The following is a 20,805-nucleotide window of genomic DNA, read 5'->3' on the forward strand; positions in this document are numbered from 1 at the left end:
TTTTAAGCTCAAGATCTGATTTCTTAAGACAAAAAGGCTCTGGGATGATAACACTCTCCCATGGATAAACTTCCAGTTAAATGGCTCAAAAACCATTTTATAACTATGTACATTAAAAACAATTACTCACTTGTACAAGCCATGGTGAGTGGATCAGATTTCTTTCGGAAATAATTCTCTTCGCAAATACACGATGTTGATGCTTCTTCTTGTGTGAAACTGTGTGGAGGGCATTTGGTGCATCCTTGACTTGGGGATGAATTCTTAAAGAAACCCAGCTGGCATGCTGCAAGAGAAGAGTCAATAGTTAGGAGATATTGTTTTCTTAGGAGCATTAGCATACATTTCTATAATTAAATCTTCAGGAACAAATTCTAGTTGAAAAGAAAAAGTACAGTGGTACCTCTACTTAAGAATGCCTCTACTTAAGAACTTTTCTAGATAAGAACCATGTGCCCAATATTTTTTTGCCTCTACTTAAGAACTATTTTCTACTTAAGAACCCAAGCCCAGAAAAATTTCCCAGGAAATTTGAGAGTGGCACCAAGGCCCAGCCAATTTCCTGCCATTCCCCCTTTAATCCTGGCCATCTCGGGCTTTTCTCGGCTGCCAGAGAAGCCTTTCGGTGGTTCTTAAGGAGGCTTTGGCAGTCCAGAGCGAACGGAGCGTTTTCCTTTCTCTGGGCGCTTGGAGAGGAAATAAACCACTTCGCTGTGGTGACTCCCTCACGCTGCCTCCCATACACCTGGCTCGAGGTTGCCTCCCGGGGGCGCCCACCTCACCTTCTTCCTTTGGCAGCGACTGTCCTCCTCCTCTTCCTCCTCCTCCCACCCAAATTCCAAGCTTTTATTTCTTTCCTAATGGGTTTGCACGCATTATTTGCTTTTACATTGATTCCTATGGGAAAAATTGTTTCTACTTAAGAATGTTTGTACTTAAGAACCTGGTCACGGAACGAATTAAGTTCATAACTAGAGGTACCACTGTACATGGAAATACTTTAGTAAGCAATGAAATTGGGCGACTTCCGGTCTGGAGGAGACTGCAGCGGGATCTCTTCGGCAGCGCTCTGCCCCGAGATTCCTTCTACCCCTCCGAAGGTCGCAAATTGCGATCGGATCGGGCTCGGATGGCCCGATCCCAGAACAGGGGGCTCCCCTCTGTCCGAGGAGCCGTCGCTGAAGCTCCGGAGGCAGCGGTTCGCCCCGCAGCTTCGGAGAAGGGAGAACCGATCTTCCTTGCTTAGGAGGATTCGGCCAGTGCCGAATGTTTCATGTTTAAAAACAGAAGATTTGATCGCAGTGAAAGTTTCAAGTGAAAGGGTTTTTTTCAATAAGGCGAAGGTGAAAGTTTTTCTTTTGGATTCATCCGCAAATAACAGCCGAATCTAATTTTTTCACTTTCGTTTTTTCCATCTTGAACTTGAACTTTGGAATTTAAAAAATATTTTCTTTACTCTATGGATTAATAAAATAATTTAAATTCGATATGACTATATAGAAAATTTAAATCGTTAAAGGAAATCTGCAACGATGATTGGAATTCGTTTTTTTTAGATCGTTAAAATTATAGTGTTCCGGGCTTAAATTCTGACAGCGGAGGAACACAGTTTTGCTGCCTTTCTTCTCACCTTGTTGATTTTTTACAATAACGAAACAACGTAATAACTAGAAAATAAATGGAAAATAAAAGGATCTGAAATATTAGATCATAAAGAGTTTATTCAACCTTTCTTTTGGATTATTTACTTCTGGATTAATGCATTTGGATTACTTGCTGATCGTTTTTGGATTATTTGCTGAGAATTTCCCAACATCTGCTTTGCTGTACGAAACTTAACCTGACTCCATCTTAGGATTTGCCTCTCTACTTCTGTCTTGAACTTGGAAAATAAACTTACTTTATTCTAAGCAAACGAAAACTTTTAACTTGACTTTGCCTTTGAATTTGAAATTGGAACTAAATATAACTCTATCCCTTGACACTTGGATTTACAACCTTTACTTCCCAGCACAACTACTCGACTTATAAGAAGAACATAAGTATATAATATTGATATTTTGTCTTTTAGAAAAACTATTTTCCTTCCTGGTCTCTTTTAGATTCTTTTCTTTTCTTCTTCTGTGCACTGCTATTTTTCAAAAGAAAATTGATTTGAAGCATATGCATTGTTAATAAACCTTGGTTTCCTGCTCTTTCTTAGTGGAATTAAAATACCACCTCCTTCTTTTTTCTCTCCCCTAGAATAATTTCCTCCACTCTTGTTACTAATTTTCTCTTCTTCCCTCTCTCCCTTTCCTTTTTCTCTCCCATAAATTCTTTTTTCTATGTTCCCTTCTACCTTTTATGAATAGTTATTCTTTTTCATCTATTTTGTCCTCTTATCAGACTACTTCTTTTTAGCTCTTATTTCTTTCTTACTTTTAAAAGTTTTACACCTGGTTTTTTTGATATTGCATATCTAAAGTTTTAAAAATAATAATATATTTTGAATTTTGTTAGTAATTGGATTGATATATACAGTATAGTTATATTTGAAGGGAAATTGTTAACAAGATAAATTGAACAGGTTTGGAATTTATAGGAATTCTTTTCCTTTCACTACATATAAATTGAAAGTAATTTTAAATTTCAAATAGTGGATTCAAATTTGATAATGTCAAGTACCTCAACTTTTGTTAAAACGGTCAAAAAACAAACTACAGCAACAATTCCTTCCCCACAAGGGTCACCGCATCCTTCCCCGTCGCACCAGGTGTTAACCATGTCTACCAAGGAGAAAGACAAAGACAAAACAATGCAGTCCAACTTTGCAACATTACAAGAAACCTTAAATACTTTGAAAGACTTTATGTTTAAATCTCAAGAAGATGCAACCCAACAACGAGAGGCTATAAAAGAAGATGCAACACAACAAAGAAAAGCTATAAAATCAGAGTTGGCAGAATTTAAAACGGAGATGGCTCAATTGAAAGTTGACATGGGAGAGATGAAAGACCAGATAAAGGAGATGCAACAAACATTACAAGAAAGTGATGACCGAGTTAAAAAAGTTGAAGAGAAGTCTGACAAAACCAAAAAAAGAATGGACTACCTTGAAGGTAGAGCTGATGCAAGATATAGAAGATATGATGAATCAATCACTCAGTTGGAGATGCAACGTGCTTCGTATGGGCTAAGATTTCAGAATATAAAAGAGGAAAAAGATGAAGATTTAAAAATGACTATGGCTGAAACTATTGGAGGAATACTCCAAGAGGATCCCACAGCACTACTGAAAGAAATCGATGAAGTTTACAGAACTTCAAATAGCTACATTCGTCGCCACAATCTTCCGAGAGAGATACACATCAAGTTCACAAGAAAAGCTTTGAGAGATGACATACTCCACTGGTCAAGAAACTCCAAACTCCAACATCAAGGAGTTGAAATAAAAATATTAAAACAAGTTCCAAGAAGTGTCAGAGAAAGCAGAAGAGACTATCACTTCCTAACTAGAATTTTGATTAAAGAAAATATAACTTTCTGTTGGCTCATTCCATAAGGTCTATCTCTCACTTGGCATTCTACAAGATACAAACTGGAAAATATAGATCAAGCCATGTACTTCTTTGAAAACAGTGGTATCAGCCATCTGGACCATACAGCTAAACAACAAGCGGTCCAACAACAACCAGTACAACACCAATCAGGGGAAAAACCAGCAATTCAACAAGAAGAAGATTTGGGGGCGACTGCTCAGATAATTGAGCAGGACCAAGGTGCCAGAAGAGTTCAACCTCAGCGAGAAACCAAAAAACCTATTAAATGACAATAAGTAAAGACTTAAAAATCTTTTCTGTAAATGTTAATGGACTTAATGAACCAAGGAAAAGGAAACAAATCTTTTCTAAAATCAGAAATCAAAACGCTCAAATTGCAATATTACAAGAATTGCATATTAAAAAAAATAACCAAAAATTACTGTTGAATCCCAAAATTGGAAAAATGTATGCTGCATTAGCAGATCAAAAAAAAAGAGGAGTAGTGATGTATGTTGAGAATTCTATAAATTCCAAACAAATATTTAAGGATAATGAGGGTAGAATATTGATTGTACAAGTTGATATTGAACCTAGACCTCTAGTTATTGCTTCTATCTATGCCCCTAATGAAGATCAAATGACATTTTACAAAAATCTACACCAAACAATAATAGAACTAGCTATTGAAAATGTATTAATAATTGGTGATTTTAACGCTATCGCGAATAGACAACTAGACCACTCAGGGGGGGGGAGGTAACAATAAAAGGAAAAAAGTAAAAAAAACAAGAAGGAATTTACTACCTAGTACTTTTCAAAAAATGAAAGCTGAACTATTATTAAATGATATCTGGAGGGAAAGATACCCTCACAAGAGACAATATACCTTCTACTCCAACCCCCACAAAATTTGGACAAGAATAGACATGGTATGGGCACCAAAAATGGTTGCAGAACAAATAAAAGAGGTCGAGATAGATGTTAATACATGGGCTGATCACAATCCAATAGTGGTCACTATGAGAATGAATAATAAACAGAACAACTGGCGGATGAATAGAAACATTTTAAATGATAACAAATATAAGGACTGGATTGAGAAAGAATTAAAAATATTTTTTGAAATTAATAAAAATTCCGACACCACTCCACAAAATGTATGGGATACAGTTAAAGCCTATATAAGAGGATTAACAATATCCTACACAGCAAAATATAACAAGGAAAACAAACTAAAGTATGTACAATTAACAAATGAATTAAAACAACTAGAATTTTTATCGCAGCAACATATTAAGAATAGAGATTTAAAAACAGAAATAAATGTAATTAAACATAAAATTAGAATCATAGAACAAAATCAGATAACTGAAAAAATTAAAAGAGCAAAGCAACACTATTTTGAACTTGCAAACAAACCAGGCAGATGGCTAGCATATAAACTTGGAAAACAGAGACAATCAAAATTAATTTAAAAACTAGAAGACAAAGATGGTATAATAAAATATGATACAGAAGGAAAGGCAGACATCGTGTATAATTTTTATAAAGATCTATATGCAAAAGATAATATTAGCGAAGATGAAGTTTTTAACTATCTACAATCTTCAAAATGACCACAAATAACAGAGGACCAACAGGCCACCATGGATGGACCAATAACAATGGAAGAACTCCTAATAATAATTAAAAAACAGAAAAATAATAAGGCCACGGGCCCAGACGCCATACCGGCAGAATGGTATAAAATAGAAAATGAAACAATAAGAAATAATATGTTAGAAATTTTCAATCTATGTAGACTCGAGGGTAAAATTCCTAAATCTTGGTCAGAATCACTAACAACTTTAATACACAAACCAGGCACAGAGCCAGAAAAAATTAAAAATTACAGGCCTATATCATTACTAAATGTAGATTACAAGATATTTATTGCTATTTATGCAGACAGACTTAAAAGAGTCATAAATGGAATAATACACCAAGATCAAAATGGGTTTCTACCAGGGAGACAAATCAAAAATAACCTCAGAACAGTTATAAATACACTAGAGTACTATGAACAATATCCAGGGAAGACAGCATCCTTAATGTTCTTAGACGCCCAAAAGGCCTTTGATAATGTCAACTGGATATTTATAAAAATGCAATTAAATAAAATGAGATTTGGCCCAAAATTTGTTAATTTAATAGATACTATTTATTCAAAACAAACAACTAATATAATATTGAATAATAACCAACTACCAATACTTGAGATAAATAAGGGAGTTCGTCAAGGTTGTCCTATATCACCATTGCTATTCATTATGATTCTTGAAACTCTATTGATTAAAATAAGAGCAGATCCTAAAATAAAAGGTCCAACTGTAGGAGATGAAACTTATAAAGTCCAAGCCTTTGCAGATGACTTAACGTTTATAATTGAAGAACCGATAACAACAGTTCCCACATTACTTCAAGCTATTGAACAATATGGAAAGGTAGCATGTTTAAAGATAAACAAAAGTAAAACACATTTTTTAACTAAAAATATGAGCAAAACACAAGAAACCAAATTAGAAGCATTTCCGGAATAAAGATTGTTAAAAAAGTAAAATACCTAGGAATAAATCTAACAGCGAAAACAATAACATTAAAAAATGATAACTATACAAAATTACTAACAGAAATTAAAAAAGATTTAGCAACGTGGAATAACCTGAAAATATCATTTCTAGGAAGAGTTGCAACAATCAAGATGAATATTTTACCTAAGGTTTTATTTCTCTTCCAGGTAATTCCAATAAATCCAGGGGGAATCTTTTTTAAAACTTTGACAAATCTAGTTAAAAAATTTATATGGCAAGGGAAAAAAGCAAGGATAAAAATAAATTGTTTAGAAGATATTAAAGAAAGAGGAGGATTTGGCCTTCCAAATTGGAAATTATACTACCAGGCTGCCGCATTAACATGGATTAGAGATTGGATAACTTTAGAGAATAAAAGAATATTAAATTTAGAAGGACATGATCTTATGCTTGGATGGCACGCATTTATATGGTACGACAAGGAAAAAAATCACTCATATTTTAAAAGACATACATTAAGGAAGTACCTATTAGAGGTTTGGAAAAACATAAGGAAAAATCACTTTCTAAATATCCCAGAATGGCTTGCCCCCCTAGAAGCAATAACACATCCGAAGTCTATAAAAGACAAGAAAATATTTTTTAGATATATAGAATTGTTAAATGACCAGATGAAGTTAAAATCTAGGATTAAATTACAAGAAGAAGGGATAACAATAGACTGGTGGCATTACGCCCAGATCCGATCTAGATACCAGAAGGATAAAACTCTTTATATTTTTAATAAAAGTAAAAATTTGCTAAGTAATCTAATCACTACTAATCCAACAAAAATGATAGGTAAAATATATAAATTCCTCATTGCTCATAAAAATATAGAGTTGACCTTAAAAGACACCATGATAAGATGGTGCAGAAATATTGGCAAGGAAATAGACATCGACACATGGGAGAAAGTTTGGATTAATAACTGGAAAATGACTAAATCAGTTTCATTAAAAGAAAATCAAATTAAAATGTTCTACAGGTGGCATCTCCCACCAAATAGGATAGCAAAAATGTTTCCCAAAACATCCCCACTATGTTGGAAATGCAAGAATGAAATAGGAACCTACTGCCATCAATGGTGGACATGTGGTAAAGCTAAAACATACTGGAAGATGTTAGAGAAAATAATAAAAGAAATAGTAAAGCAAGATATAGAAAATACCCCGGAATTTTATCTACTAGGAATTACCAACCAGACTTATAAGAAAGAAATTCTTTATTTAATTATACACATACTAACTGCGGCTAGAATAATATATGCGCAAAATTGGAAGGGGGAAGAAATCCCCAAGGAAGAAGAAGTTATAGCTAAAATATTAGATTGCGCTGAAATGGATATGATGACAAGACGATTAAATGATCAAGAAGATACTAAATTCTATGAAACATGGAACAATGTTTATAAATGGATAGACAAGAAAAAATAAGATATACAAATTTATTTTTAGTTAATCTTTTGTATTTGTTTTTACCTAGGTGATAACAATGTTAATATTAGTTTAAATGTATTTTTTGATGATTATGGTATAATAGTTTATGTACAAGTAACATATTAAGAATTTTGGTTTATATACGTATAGTAGTTAAAACTAGTTTAAATGTATTAAATGTTTGATGATTATGGTATATTAGTTTATGTACAAGCAACATATAAAGAACTTTGGTTTATACACGTATAGTAGTAAAAATTAGATTAAATGCATTGTTTGATGATTATGGTATATTAGTTTATGTATAAGCAACATATTAAGAATTTTAGTTTATATATGCATAGTACTTAAGATTTTGAAAATTCTAACCTAAATTTACTAGACTTTTTAATATTCAACATATATTCAACTATGTATTCTTTTTCTGTATTTGAATTTATACTTTCAAGAGAAGCGGGGGAAATGTACCCCCACTTTAGGTTTAATGTTTGTATGTGTGTCTGTTTATTTTAAGAAAATTAATAAAAAATTTATTAAAAAAAAAAAAAGTAAGCAATGAAATTGGGCTATTTTGATAGATTCATTCTTTGCCAATCATGAAAAGGTAGACTGGATCATAGTAAAAACAGACAACTATGTGGAATTGTTTGGTAATATAAAAATAGCAGAGTGGATGGCTAGATGAATTGATGGAATTGATATGTTCAAATGATCCTAAAGACAGATTTGTAAGATGTAGTGTTCTTACTTGCCATGTTGTAAGGTTTGGATTATTTTTATTTTTGTATTTCATTTTCTTTCTTATACAACAGCAACAACAACAATAGAGTTGGAAGGGACCTTGGAGGTCTTCCAGTCCAACCCCCTGCTTAGTCAGGTAACCCTACACTTCTTCAGACAGATGGTTATCCGTCATCTGCTTAAAAACGTCCAGTGTTGGCACATTCACAACTTCTGGAAGCAAGCTGTTCCACTGATTAATTGTTCTAACTGTCAGGAAATTTCTCCTTAGTTCTATTTTTTTAAAAGAAAATATAATCTTTATTGAAAATAAATAGGGGAGGGGATACATAAAGCAAAAGGACTATGTGAATATTGGTACAATAATTAACAACAACAACAACAATAATAATAATAATAATAATAATATTAATAATAATAACAATATTTTATTAGATTTGTATGCCGCCCCCCTCAGACTCAGAACAAATGTATATGAACTTAGAGCAGCGTTTCCCAACCGGTGTGCTGCGGCACACTACTGTGCCGCGAGACACGGCCAGGTGTGCCGCGAAGCTAGGGAAGCTCCAGCTGGGCGGGGCGCTGCCGGTGCCTCCGACCTCCCGGCTCCTGCCCAATGCCGCGGTCTCTGGCGCTCTCCTGCTGGGCCCCAAAGAAGGAAGGCAGGAAGAAGGAGAGCTTCATTGCTTCCTTCTTCCCTGCCTTCCTTCTTTGGGGCCCAGCAGGAGAGCGCCAGAGACCGCGGCATCGAGGCAGGAAGCCGGGAGGTCGGAGGCACCAGCAGCGCCCCGCCCAGCTGGAGCTTCCCTGGCGTCGGCGGCAAGTGTCCTTTGGGGCCCGGCAGGAGGGCACTGGCGGTGGGAGCGGGGGGAGGGTGGCGGCTGCAGCGGCGCAGGCAGTCGCGGGGAGGTGGCGGTGGGAGCGGGGGGGGTGGCTGCAGCGGCCGCAGGCAGTCGTGGGGAGATGGCAGTCGCAGGGAGATGCAGTCGCGGGGAGATGGCGGGGAGATGGCAGCGGCCGCAGGCAGTCGCTGGGAGAGCTCCAGGGTGGAGGCACCGACGGTGGCAATTGGACGTGCTGCTGGACGCCGTAATTGCTGGCGCTGCGGGCCTGGCATATACGGCGTCCAGCAGCACGTCCAGCTGCCGCCGTCAGGGCTCCCTCTTGCAGTCAGCTGAGAGAGAGAGGGAAAGAAAGAGAGGCATATAAGAGAGGCAGAGAGAGAGAGAGAGAGAAAGAGAGACATAGCAAGAGAGGCAGAGAAAGAGAGACATAGCAAGAGAGGCAGAGAGAGAGAGAAAGAAAGAGAGAGAAAGAGAGAGAGAGAAAGAAAGAGAGAGAAAGAAAGAGAGATAGCAAGAGAGGCAAAGAGAAAGAAAAAGACATATAGCAAGAGACAGTGAAAGAGAGAGAGAGCAAGAGAGAAAAAAGCAAGAAAGAGATAGCAAGAGAGAGAGAGAGAGAGAGCAAGGGAGAGAGAAAGACATAGAGGAAGGGGAGGAGGGAGAGAGAAAGAGAGCAAAAAAGAGAAAGAAAGAAAGAGGGATGGAGAGAGAGAAAGAAGGGAAGGAAGGAAAAGAGAGAAAGAGGGAGAAATAGAGCGAAAGGGAGGAAGAGAGAGGGGTTTTTTGTCCAAACTTTTCTATAGCCCACCCCCCGCCCCCTTCAATGTTCCCCAGGATTTTGAAAATATGAATAATGTGCCGCGACTCAAAAAAGGTTGGGAAACACTGACTTAGAGTATACAGCTATAAATCAAAACATGCTTACATAAAGGAAGAAAATAAGGAAGAAAATAAAGCTAAAGAGAAAGAAAAAGAGAGAAAAAGGGGGAGGGAAAGAGAAGAGGAATTTTTTTTAAAAAAGAAGAAGAGATAAATTTATCTATAAATTTATCAAATGTCGTAAATAGTGTCAACTGATCTGTTGACCTGATTACTCTACAGCTTTTAAGATCTTTGCTAACAATATAGATGAAAGTTTTTGGTTTCTAAAACTGAGTTAGAGTTTAAGTTTTGCTGTTTTGAATTTATTCATTCTTTTATCAATGATTCATAATGTTATTTTATAAGTTTGTGGGATAATTGTTTGGGTGAAGGGTAAAAGGATCAGGATGGTGTTGTATATTGTCTTTTATCCAGCCAGATTTTCAACCTTTTTTGAGCCGCGGCACATTTTTTACATTTACAAAATCCTGGGGCACACCACCAACCAAAATGACACAAAATGACACTCTAACACATATATTATGTTGTATATTATACATATAGTTAATAATATAGTTTCTAAATGTATTTATACACATGTAGTGTGAAACCTGGGTCTGTTTCGATGAACACAAACGGGATATCCTGGCAGGAATGGTAGTTTGGGGACCCATGTTTAATTTCCCCAAGGCACACCTGACCATGTCTCACGGCACACTAGTGTGCCACGGCACACTGGTTGAAAAACACTGCTTTATAGAACTCTGATTCTTCTTTGTCCTGTAGTTCAAGGGTCATTTTCATCAGCTCAGCACATTCATGAGTTAATTGTTCTGTCAGGAAATTTCTCCTTAGTTCTAAGTTACTTCTCTCCTTGTTTACTTTCCACCCATTGCTTCTTGTTCTATCCTCAGGTGCTTTGGAGAATAGGTTGACTCCTTCTTCTTTGTGGCAAACCCTGAGATATTGGAACACTGCCATCATGTCTCTCCTGATCCTTCTTTTCATTATACTGTACTAGTCGTGCACAGTTCCTGCAACTGTTCTTCATATGCTTTAGCCTCCAGTCCCCTAATCATTTTTGTCACTCTTCTCTGCGCTGTTTCTAGAGTCTCAATATCCTTTTTGCATTGTGGTGACCAAAACTGAATGCAGTATTACCAAGACCTTATAAAGTGGTATTAACACTTCATGTGATCTTGATTCTATCCCTCTGTTAATGCAGCCTAGAACTGTGTTAGCTTTTTTGGCAGCTGCTGCACACTGCTGGCTCATATTTAAATGGTTGTCCACCCAAAAGCAGTATCACAGAAATTTTCAATATAACTCATTTCCCTACATATTAATTTTATCATCCAGTTTTGTCATCCACATTATATTATAACTGAATTTCATCATTAATATTTCTTCATTTATTTAATATAAACAATCTTTCTAACTTGTTAAACATTAAGCTATAGTGCCTATTTCTTCTCTTTATATATTTTTTAAAGCTAAAAACCATTATATAACCTATTAATACTAGAAACTAAAAATAAGTAAATAAAAAAGAACAAGCCAATTTCAAACTTTCCTCATTTTCCTCTTAATAGCCTCTATTAATTACTTCCAAATATTTAAATTAGTTCCAAACCCAATTGATAATTAACACTCCAAATCCACACTTCTATATTTCAATAAGTCTTATTCAATCACTTAATAAATTCACATCTATGTCTAACTGTATTTTCATAATGCTTATAAATTCATCTTATTTTCCATTAATATATTCCATTAGGTTTCATTAACTTTTGCACAAGATTCTAATTTTTCAAATTTCACCTATAAATCATCTTTGATAATTTCTATCATTATGTCAATGCAGTGATACACAGAGTCCAAGTGTTTTAAATTCTGATTTAACAATGAGCATATTCATACCAAGGTTTTAGTGAATCCTGTTCATAAAGCTATTTTTTAAAATGTTCATTTATTTAATTTAATGTAATAGATCAAAGGTTTTTTTTCATTTCCAGAACAGAAAAAAAATATTGTTCAGTTGGTTACACATATTAAGCCATCCAATTTTGACAGATGCTGGGCAAGGTAGAAAACCAAAAGAATAGTAAAAACTATTAAAAATATAAAATCACACAGCCCTGACAATAACAATCAAACAATAATAAAAACCACAACAGTTTCCCTCCAAACAACAGTAACCAAGGCTTTGAAACAAAGCCAGGTTATGAGAGCTACCTTAAGTCTTTGCAGGCTTGTTTTCATTCCTACACCCTCTGAAAAAGATTTTTTCAGCCCTAACCAGGGGATAAAATAATGTGCTCAAGCTGAACAGGACACTAGCCAGATGAATATATGTTAGGTAGTTTTATACATTTCCCAATTTGAAGAAAACGGAGAGAAGAAATAGCTGGCCCTTTATCACCCTCTATAGTGGTGGCTGCAAATTTAGGTTCCTAATATTATTGTTGCTTGCAGCATTGACAATGATAGCATAAAATTATAGCTTGTGTCAAGTGTTGGGGAAATCAGGAGATTCAGGCAATTCAGAGGAATATAAATATTTATTGCAAGCTTAATCTCTACAAGATTCTGAGAAACTATCTGTCAAGTGAAATGGAGAGAAGGCACTCAAGGTGGATTAAAATCTCTGTAACCAAACTTGACTGTAAATTCCTAATAAGCTGATTCACTATCTCTTATTAAGGCATTTGCAAAATGTATTAAGAGGAAATTGCTGCGATAACCGCTTTGAGTTATTTATTAAAAACCACAATCCAGCATTGCCCAGATATTTATAAGTTTTGAAGTGTTTTTCTAAAAGAAAGCAATTGAGAGGGGCATTTTCCCCCTACTCCCATGCTCATCATCCCTGCCCTCTCCTTTCCTCCTCCCATGCACTCCTCCTTCCCGTTCTATGATGCTAGTATTTTGTCCAAAATCCACATGGGGACACCATCTGCCACTGAGAGGGAGCCATTGGGAGAGGCCTTCCTTCCCGCTACTCCCATGCCCATCATTCTCGCCCTCTAGGATCAAAGAGGTATTAAAATATCTAGATTCTAAGAATCTGAAACAGTTCTTGGATGTTGTGGGTTTTTTTTATTATTATAATTATATTGATGGTCTTTGACTGTAATAAAGGTCAATTATTATTATTGTTATTATTATTATTATTATTATTATTATTATTATTATTATTATTATTATTATTATTATTGCCCTCTCCGTTCTTCTTCCCATGTGCTCCTCTTTCCTGCCCTTTCTATGATCCTGGTACTTTGCCCCAAATCCACCAGGGGTGCCATCTGCCTCAGAAAGGGAACCATTGGGAGGAGACTTTCTTCCCCCTACTTCCATGCCCATCACCTCTGCTCTCTCTTCCCACTCCCATGCACTCCTCTTTCCCCTCCCATCTATGATCCTGGCACTTTGCCCCCAATCCACCAGGCACTTTCCCATTGTTTTATTGGAGGATGAACATCACTGCTGGCTTTCCAGAGGAAGCTATGAAAGAACTAACAACACAAACAATTGCTTCTCTAAGACACTGCACTTGCTTTCCTTAATGGTCTGACTGCCTCTTTTGCTGCTCTTTCATTGTTAGGTGCCAGAGGTGCCAGATGTTAGCTACTTTTCAATTTTATTTCCTTACACTACATCATTAAACTGCATAGCAACAAGTGGGTGTCCAAGGGCCCCTCCTTTTACATAGCCAATTTCTAAATAAGTGCTGCAGTCAGGAAGATTCAAAATCCATAGGAATCTGACTGCACGGCACACCAATCTGTCTCCCCAACAAAGTTTATCTATTTGCATAAAATATGCTTTCGAATTGCAAGATGGACAGGAGCTGAGAAGAGTGACAGGAGCTTTCCTGTGCAATGCTAGGACTCAATTGCTAGACCATCTCCACCATCATTTAGCCACTGTGCCATCAAGCCTGTATGTTAGAGAAACCTATGGGGGGGGGGCAGATAATAGGAAACAAAATCACATTCATTTCTGGGGCATTGAGTTAGGCAACTTTAACCTTTCAAAATTAATATTTTAATACAGGTAGACATAGCAAATTATAACATTAATCCTTAATTGAAGCTTTTGCTTCAAAGGTGTTAGGATCATATTGTTATATTAGCAAGCAATATTTTTATGAAGATACACATATCAAATCATAATAAGCAAAGCATATAAAATCTGTCTTTTTTTAGTTCACGATTGGCACATTTCTCTCTATATAATTTGAAACCTATTTTTCCATATTCGGTAGAAAAGATCTACAATTTGCTGAGATCTCTTATCAGAGTTTGTTGCAGAAAATTAAATCCAAAAAGCACACACAGGCAGACTGATGCAGCAGGATTGATTTACACAAGAAACCTCTTGATATACAAGAATAACAGTATTTACAATACCACTAGCCGAGTTCTTCTTGCAATAGCAGTTACAAGCAGCTTCTACTTCAGAGTTCAGAGAGATAAGAGACAGACTGAGCCATACCCAGCCTTCTAGTTTCAGTTTTGATTCTTTGCACAGACTCATATGTATTTAGCTCCTATTGGCTGATTTAGTTGGTATGCCAATTAATTGGCTGACTTTGTTACCTTTGTTACTATTAGCTCTCCCAGTCATGAATATTCTAACATATTTCTATTTTTGGGAGCCTAAACAGCATTTAGATTTATATGTCACTTCATAGTGCTTTACAATCCTCTCTAAGAGTTTACAAAGTCAGTACATTGTCCTCAACTATTTGGATCCTCATTTTACCCACTTTGGAAGGATGGAAGGATGAGCCAACCTTGAGCCTGTGAGAATTGAATCGCTGGCAGTCTACAGAATTAGCCTGCAATTACTGCATTCTAAACACTGTGTCACCATAGTGCATTTTAGAATGATAAATTTAACTATCAATTAATTCAGCAGCAGTTAAGATAGGAATACAGATTGTCACAAGGCTGGCAGCTAAAATGTCATGCTAGAATTTAGAATCTATACCATTTTCCATAATCACAATTCATTCTATTCCTTTTGCTATTTTTTTTCTCTCTACAGGGATGCATCAGACAATAATGCACCAAATTGAATGGGGATATTATGGAAAGTGCATAATTAAAGTTAATTAAGAACTTCAGGGTCATGGTGTTTAAAAAATGACGTACTATTCTTCCCATCATTTCCATTTAAATCGGGAAAAATGCATCCAGGGTATTAATGACAACTAATGTTTCCAATGGTACTATTTCTAAATGCAGTACTTTCCATGCACAGCTTTTTCCATCAATGTTTTTCCGAGCTATGCAATTAAATCCCAGCAGAATAAATTAAAAGTCTTTTTTAAACCTCTAACTTGACCTGTTTTTGTATAATACCTTAGGGTACAATCTTCGTTCTATTAATAATATGGGTAGGATTCTGGGATTTAGATTACTATAATTCAATCAAAATGTAATTATTTAAAGCAGTGTCTCCCAAATTTGGATAAAATTCTCAAAATTGGGTAAAAGTAGTTTTTCTTTGGATAATGAAATACAAACTCATTATCAAATCCAACAGGGACATTTAAATGTCATATTATTTTTCATACGTTTTTTGGAGGAGTTTAATAAAGGAAAAAGTTTGGGAAGCATTGATTTAAAGCATTTGTTTTCATCTGTGTGAATGAATCTCTGTGCATACACAGAGAGAGTGACATCAACCCACACCAGGGTACTAACAAAGAGATCTCAGATTGTTTCAGATATGCTCCAAACAGAATTAAAATACAATATTATGGTTATGACTTTATCTCTCCTGGCACTGATTTTCTTCCATTATCTAAATATTTTGAGGCAGCATCTTTCCTATAAAACTTCAAAAGTTCAAATAGTCCTAAAGAATTAAGAAGCCTTAGAAACCAAGAGTCCTGCTTGGGCCTGTTTTTAGCAAATCACTTTAGCAAATCACTCTCTTCTATCCTAATCCACCTCACAGTGGTATTGTGGGGAGGGAAAGGAACGATTATTAAAGGAAGAATTGTTATATACAAAAATTGGCCACCTTGATTTATTATAAAAATAATAAAAGCAGGATAAACATCTATTAAATAAATAAATGATTCTTATAGTTTTCTATCATTATTGTTAAATTGTTTTATGAATCCATTCTTCAGCATAATTTGTTGAATTAATTTAATAAATCAACTCGCATATAGCTCAATCTAACTACTGAATATTATAAGATTGCAAAGCAATATACTTTTACTTAATACTTAATTTTATAGTTATACAAGACTTTGGATGACAGATAATCTTTGACATGCCTGCATATCTATTATAATCATATGTTGCAACCGCTATTAAATGAAATATTTCACTTAAAGATTCCTCCCCAGCCTCCTCTCCCTAATGCAATTGTGAAACAAATATTCAGGTCCTTGAGGTCCCACAGGTTTGGAGGCCAAAACCCATCTGCACTAGCCTCATAAGGCATCCCTTACCCCAGAGGCACTCAGTACTCTGCTCCTTGACCATTCGGACCTCAGGCCTTGGTCTCCTCCCAAGCCGACCACTCAGCCATACAAGAGAACCTAAAGCCAGTGAGGAGAAGCAACTGACACTCAGAGTCAGTTATATAGTTGCCTCTCATTTTTTTAACACTCACAGAAGGCCTGGGGACCAAGCAACATGAGCTTTGTTATAGTTGTCCAGCAACATACACTTTATTTTTGCTTTCTTTTACTTTTTACATTTGATCATAACCTTGTAAGAATGGAATGTAGAGGTTTCCTTCTTTAGCAACCAACTCACTATAACTTTCTGATAGATGAGAACTTTCTCAGGCTGAGTAACAGGGGGTTTTCTTTTTCAAATTTGCATGTTACAAAGTTTAAACTTAGCTAAAATGGTATCTTTTCACAATTAACTCTATCTAATTCGTGATCTCTTTTCCCATGCTAACATTTTTTTCTGCTTTCAATACAATGCTCTTCTCCAAGTTGGCCTCCAAACATGGGTTAAGACTGCCCTATGACCAAAGAGGACTGAATCTGTAGTTTTTAAAAGTTGTGCTACTTCCTGTAATCCCCTCTTTAGATTCAGTCCTCGACCTGATAGGACGTGTGCATCCTTGAACTATACTTCGCAAGGGAAATCAAAGAAGAAAAAGAAGTTTTTTGATCTTACAAGAAAAGTAAGGAAAAGAAGTTTGGATTTGTTTTCTCACTTGAGGTTCAATTTTACTTTCCTCCTGGACTGCAAAACCCTCCCTAACAACACTGCTGTGTCGAGGTTCTCCCAGAAGCCTGGGTTGAGGGGGTGATGGGCATCGGCTCAGCTGCACACCAGCCTTCAGCAAAGGAGATGTTCTGTCTGAGCCTATGCTCTTTTAAAGAAACAGCTGGAGAGCGGTTTCAAAACAACCGGCCTTGAACGGGCTTTGAGTGTCGGAGCAGACAACAAAGCATCAAGGTAGGAGGGGGAGGGGGACTAGGCCTGGCATCAAGAGGCACAAGGCAGATTAAATGAGGCCATAAAGGGGGGGGCATTGGGGAAGGAATGTGACCCTTAGCCCAAACTTCTTATCAACCCATGGATCCTTATCCTGATTTATGCCCAGACCTATGATCGCCAAGGACAAGGTAACCAGGGCATGCAATACCAGGACACATGGGACACCCTGTCAGATCTAGAAGAAACAGACGTGGTTGGTAAATCCACAGTAACTGAATTTAAACATGCCTGGGATAAACATATATCCATTGTAAGATAAAATACAGGAAATAGTATAAGGGCAGACTAGATGGACCATGAGGTCTTTTTCTGCTTTCAGTCTTCTATGTTTCTATGTTTCTATTGAACCCAAGACCTAAGCAGATACTTCAATTTCTGGCTGACTGCTTAGCCCATAAATGGCCTTGTTCGATTTATGCATCATGTTATGCACCATGTTAGGTTTTGTTTTTTTTACTTTCATTGCCTGGTGCTTCAATTCATATAAATCTTTTCTTCTAAATCAGCATTGAGGAATGCAGTGGTTATATCAAAATGTCAAATGTCACCCTTCTATTTAAACTCAGGGCAGCTTATGCTACTGCCAATGCCAGTGCTAGTCTTAGATTTTCACATTTTACATGCTACAGCTTTGGTTCCCTATGGCAATGTCACAGATGGAAACACCTTATAGTCTCCCATGGATTTCATTTCTGTATCCATGGCTTCCTTCCATGTTACTTGTTCAACCTTTGGAAATACCAACACTCCCTTGTAGTTTCTTGGCTCATACCACAAAGTACACACTTTCATTTTACATGACATTGCCTGCTATTGTGTTTCAAGCCTTTCTGGTTTCATATCTTGTTCAAATTCTCCTCCATGAACATTGACACCTTCAGGAAATGATTCACCATCAGCAAATGTGTTATTGTCACTAAGCGGATTACCATCAGTAAGTGGATCACTATCACTAAGTGAGACATTTTCAGATGTTTCAAGTCTTTCTGACTTCATATCTTGTTCAGATTCTCCTCCCTGAACATTGACACCTTAAGACAATGATTTACCATCATTAAATGTGTTATTGTCACTAAGTGAATCACCATCACTAAGTAAATCACCATATTAAGTGGATCACCATCACTGAATGAGACAGTTTCAGAATTAACATCAATTCTGCACCAATTTTGTTCTGTAAAAATAGCAGACCTTGTAATCACAATCCTTTGCTTCCATCAATAAAGCAATATTCTTTTGAGCTTGACTCATAGTCCACAAATTTGAGTTTTCTAGCCCTGTTCCTGATTGCCTTTGGGATATATACCCATGCAGTACTTCCAAAAATTCTTAAATGAACCAGAGATGGGTTTCTCCCATGTAGGATTGCAAAAGGGTATTATTAATGGATGAATTCCACAGCCTAGTGACTAAATAATTGGCAGTCAGTATAGCTTCAATCCAATATTACTTGCTCATATCAGAATCCGGACAGTTGCAAGTCTCACAGCTCCACACAAAGAGTCCTAATAAAGGAAGCCATCCAACATTTTTTAGAAATAAACGCTATCTAGAGTGTGCCCAAAGGCCAAGGGGGACAGAGGTTCTACTGCATCCTCTTCGTAGTACCCAAACTGTCCTCTGGATGGTGTGAACGATTCTGGATTTGAAACGCTTCAATAGGTACATAGCCTACAGGGGATTTAAGATGCACACACTATACACCATCCTGGGGGGAATCAGATAGGGAGATCTGATCATTGTTTTTTTATTTTTTTTTCTCCAGCATAAAATAAAAAAACAATACATAGTTTCCAACATAAAATCAAGCTTTTTATCAAACATATACAATTGTTTTCTTTTTACTTTGTAATCATTCAATGGAGGCGCTTTCTTTCACAAAAGGACTGTAAAAACATATAATATCTTATATATTCGAAAACCTCTTAAAATATAAGTTTTCTCCATCTAGTGTTAAAACATTACAATAACCTTTACATTAATCACTGGTCATCAAATTCACATCTTATTTGAGTCTTACATATCTATTGAACTAATTATTCCAAAAAAACCAGTTTTCTTATAATCCTCTAAGTAGAGTAAATTATACATAAAATAATTCTTCATATTGCAACAAAAAATCTAAAAAATCATAATCCTATATGTCTAATAAGGTAATTATTCCAATAACAAAGTATATCATATTAAATAATAATAAAATAGATTATATATAAAATAAATTTGAATATTACACCAAAAAAACCTAAGTAAAATTTTTATATATAATTTGAATATGTTAAACCTACTTTGTTCCAATATTATTTTTTAATGTGTTATCAATACATAGTGCTACCACCATTACTCATCTTCTCCATCTGGGTTATAATATTTTAAACTCAATCCTCTTATCTCGATTTTATTAACAATATCTTATTATTAAAGCATCAAAACATCAATAAATCTTAACTCTCTATCCACTCATAGAATTTTCCCCAAATTCTATAGTAATCAGAATCTTGTTTATCTTTAAGTTTCAAAGTCAATCTATTCATCTCTGTACAATCCATAATTTTCTTCAAAACTTCCCTTTCAGTTGGTATTCTATTCAATTTCCAATTTTGTGCATAGACAATCTTCCCACCCGTTAGTATATGTATAATTAGATATATTTCTTCTTTATTAAAACCTTCCAGTAAAATACTCAGAAGGTATATTTCTGGTTTTAATTCAATAGTCTTTCTCAGAATCTTCTATATCCAGTGTTGAATCCGTGTCCGATATTTTCGAGCTTGTGAGCTAGCCCACCACATATGATAAAAGGAGCCAGATAAATCATTACATTTCTAACATTTCATCGACAAACCTTTAAACATTTTAGCTAACTTCTATGGTGACATATACCATCTATAAAACATCTTATATATATTTTCTTTATATGAAGTTGACATTGTCATTTTAGAATTCCATTCCCATAATTGCTGCCAACTATCTGTATCAATTGTATAGCCTATATTTCTCAGCCATTTAATCATCGTGTCCTTCACCTGTTCAAAGTCTAATGCAATAGATAAGAAGTATTTATAAAAAAATTTAGTCAAAGTATCCTCTTGGCCAAATATGATCTGGTCTAGCTCAGTTTTTTGTTAATCAATACCTTTTACTTTTAGATCATTGTTTATACCTTGTCTTTCTATCTCTTGAAACGACTGTACTTCAATGACCGTGTCCATATATCTTTATACCTTAAAATATTAGACCAATCTAGTCTGTTGGGGTGAATAAAAACTTCTATTGTTAAAATCCAAAATGGAACTTTTGAA

The 20,805-nt window shown here is 35.7% G+C and overlaps 1 protein-coding gene across 1 annotated transcript in view; it reads right to left on the reverse strand.

The window, feature by feature from the left end:
* Window positions 1-20,805, reverse strand: part of EPHA5 (EPH receptor A5) — a 123,426-nt gene that overhangs the window by 92,259 nt on the left and 10,362 nt on the right. Inside the window, exon 3 of the mRNA XM_070729368.1 lies at window positions 131-286. Coding sequence (XP_070585469.1) covers window positions 131-286 — 156 coding nt within the window. The remainder of the gene's footprint in view (window positions 1-130; window positions 287-20,805) is intronic.

Source organism: Erythrolamprus reginae, chromosome Z (genome assembly GCF_031021105.1).
Source record: "Erythrolamprus reginae isolate rEryReg1 chromosome Z, rEryReg1.hap1, whole genome shotgun sequence".
Lineage (NCBI taxonomy): Eukaryota > Metazoa > Chordata > Lepidosauria > Squamata > Dipsadidae > Erythrolamprus > Erythrolamprus reginae.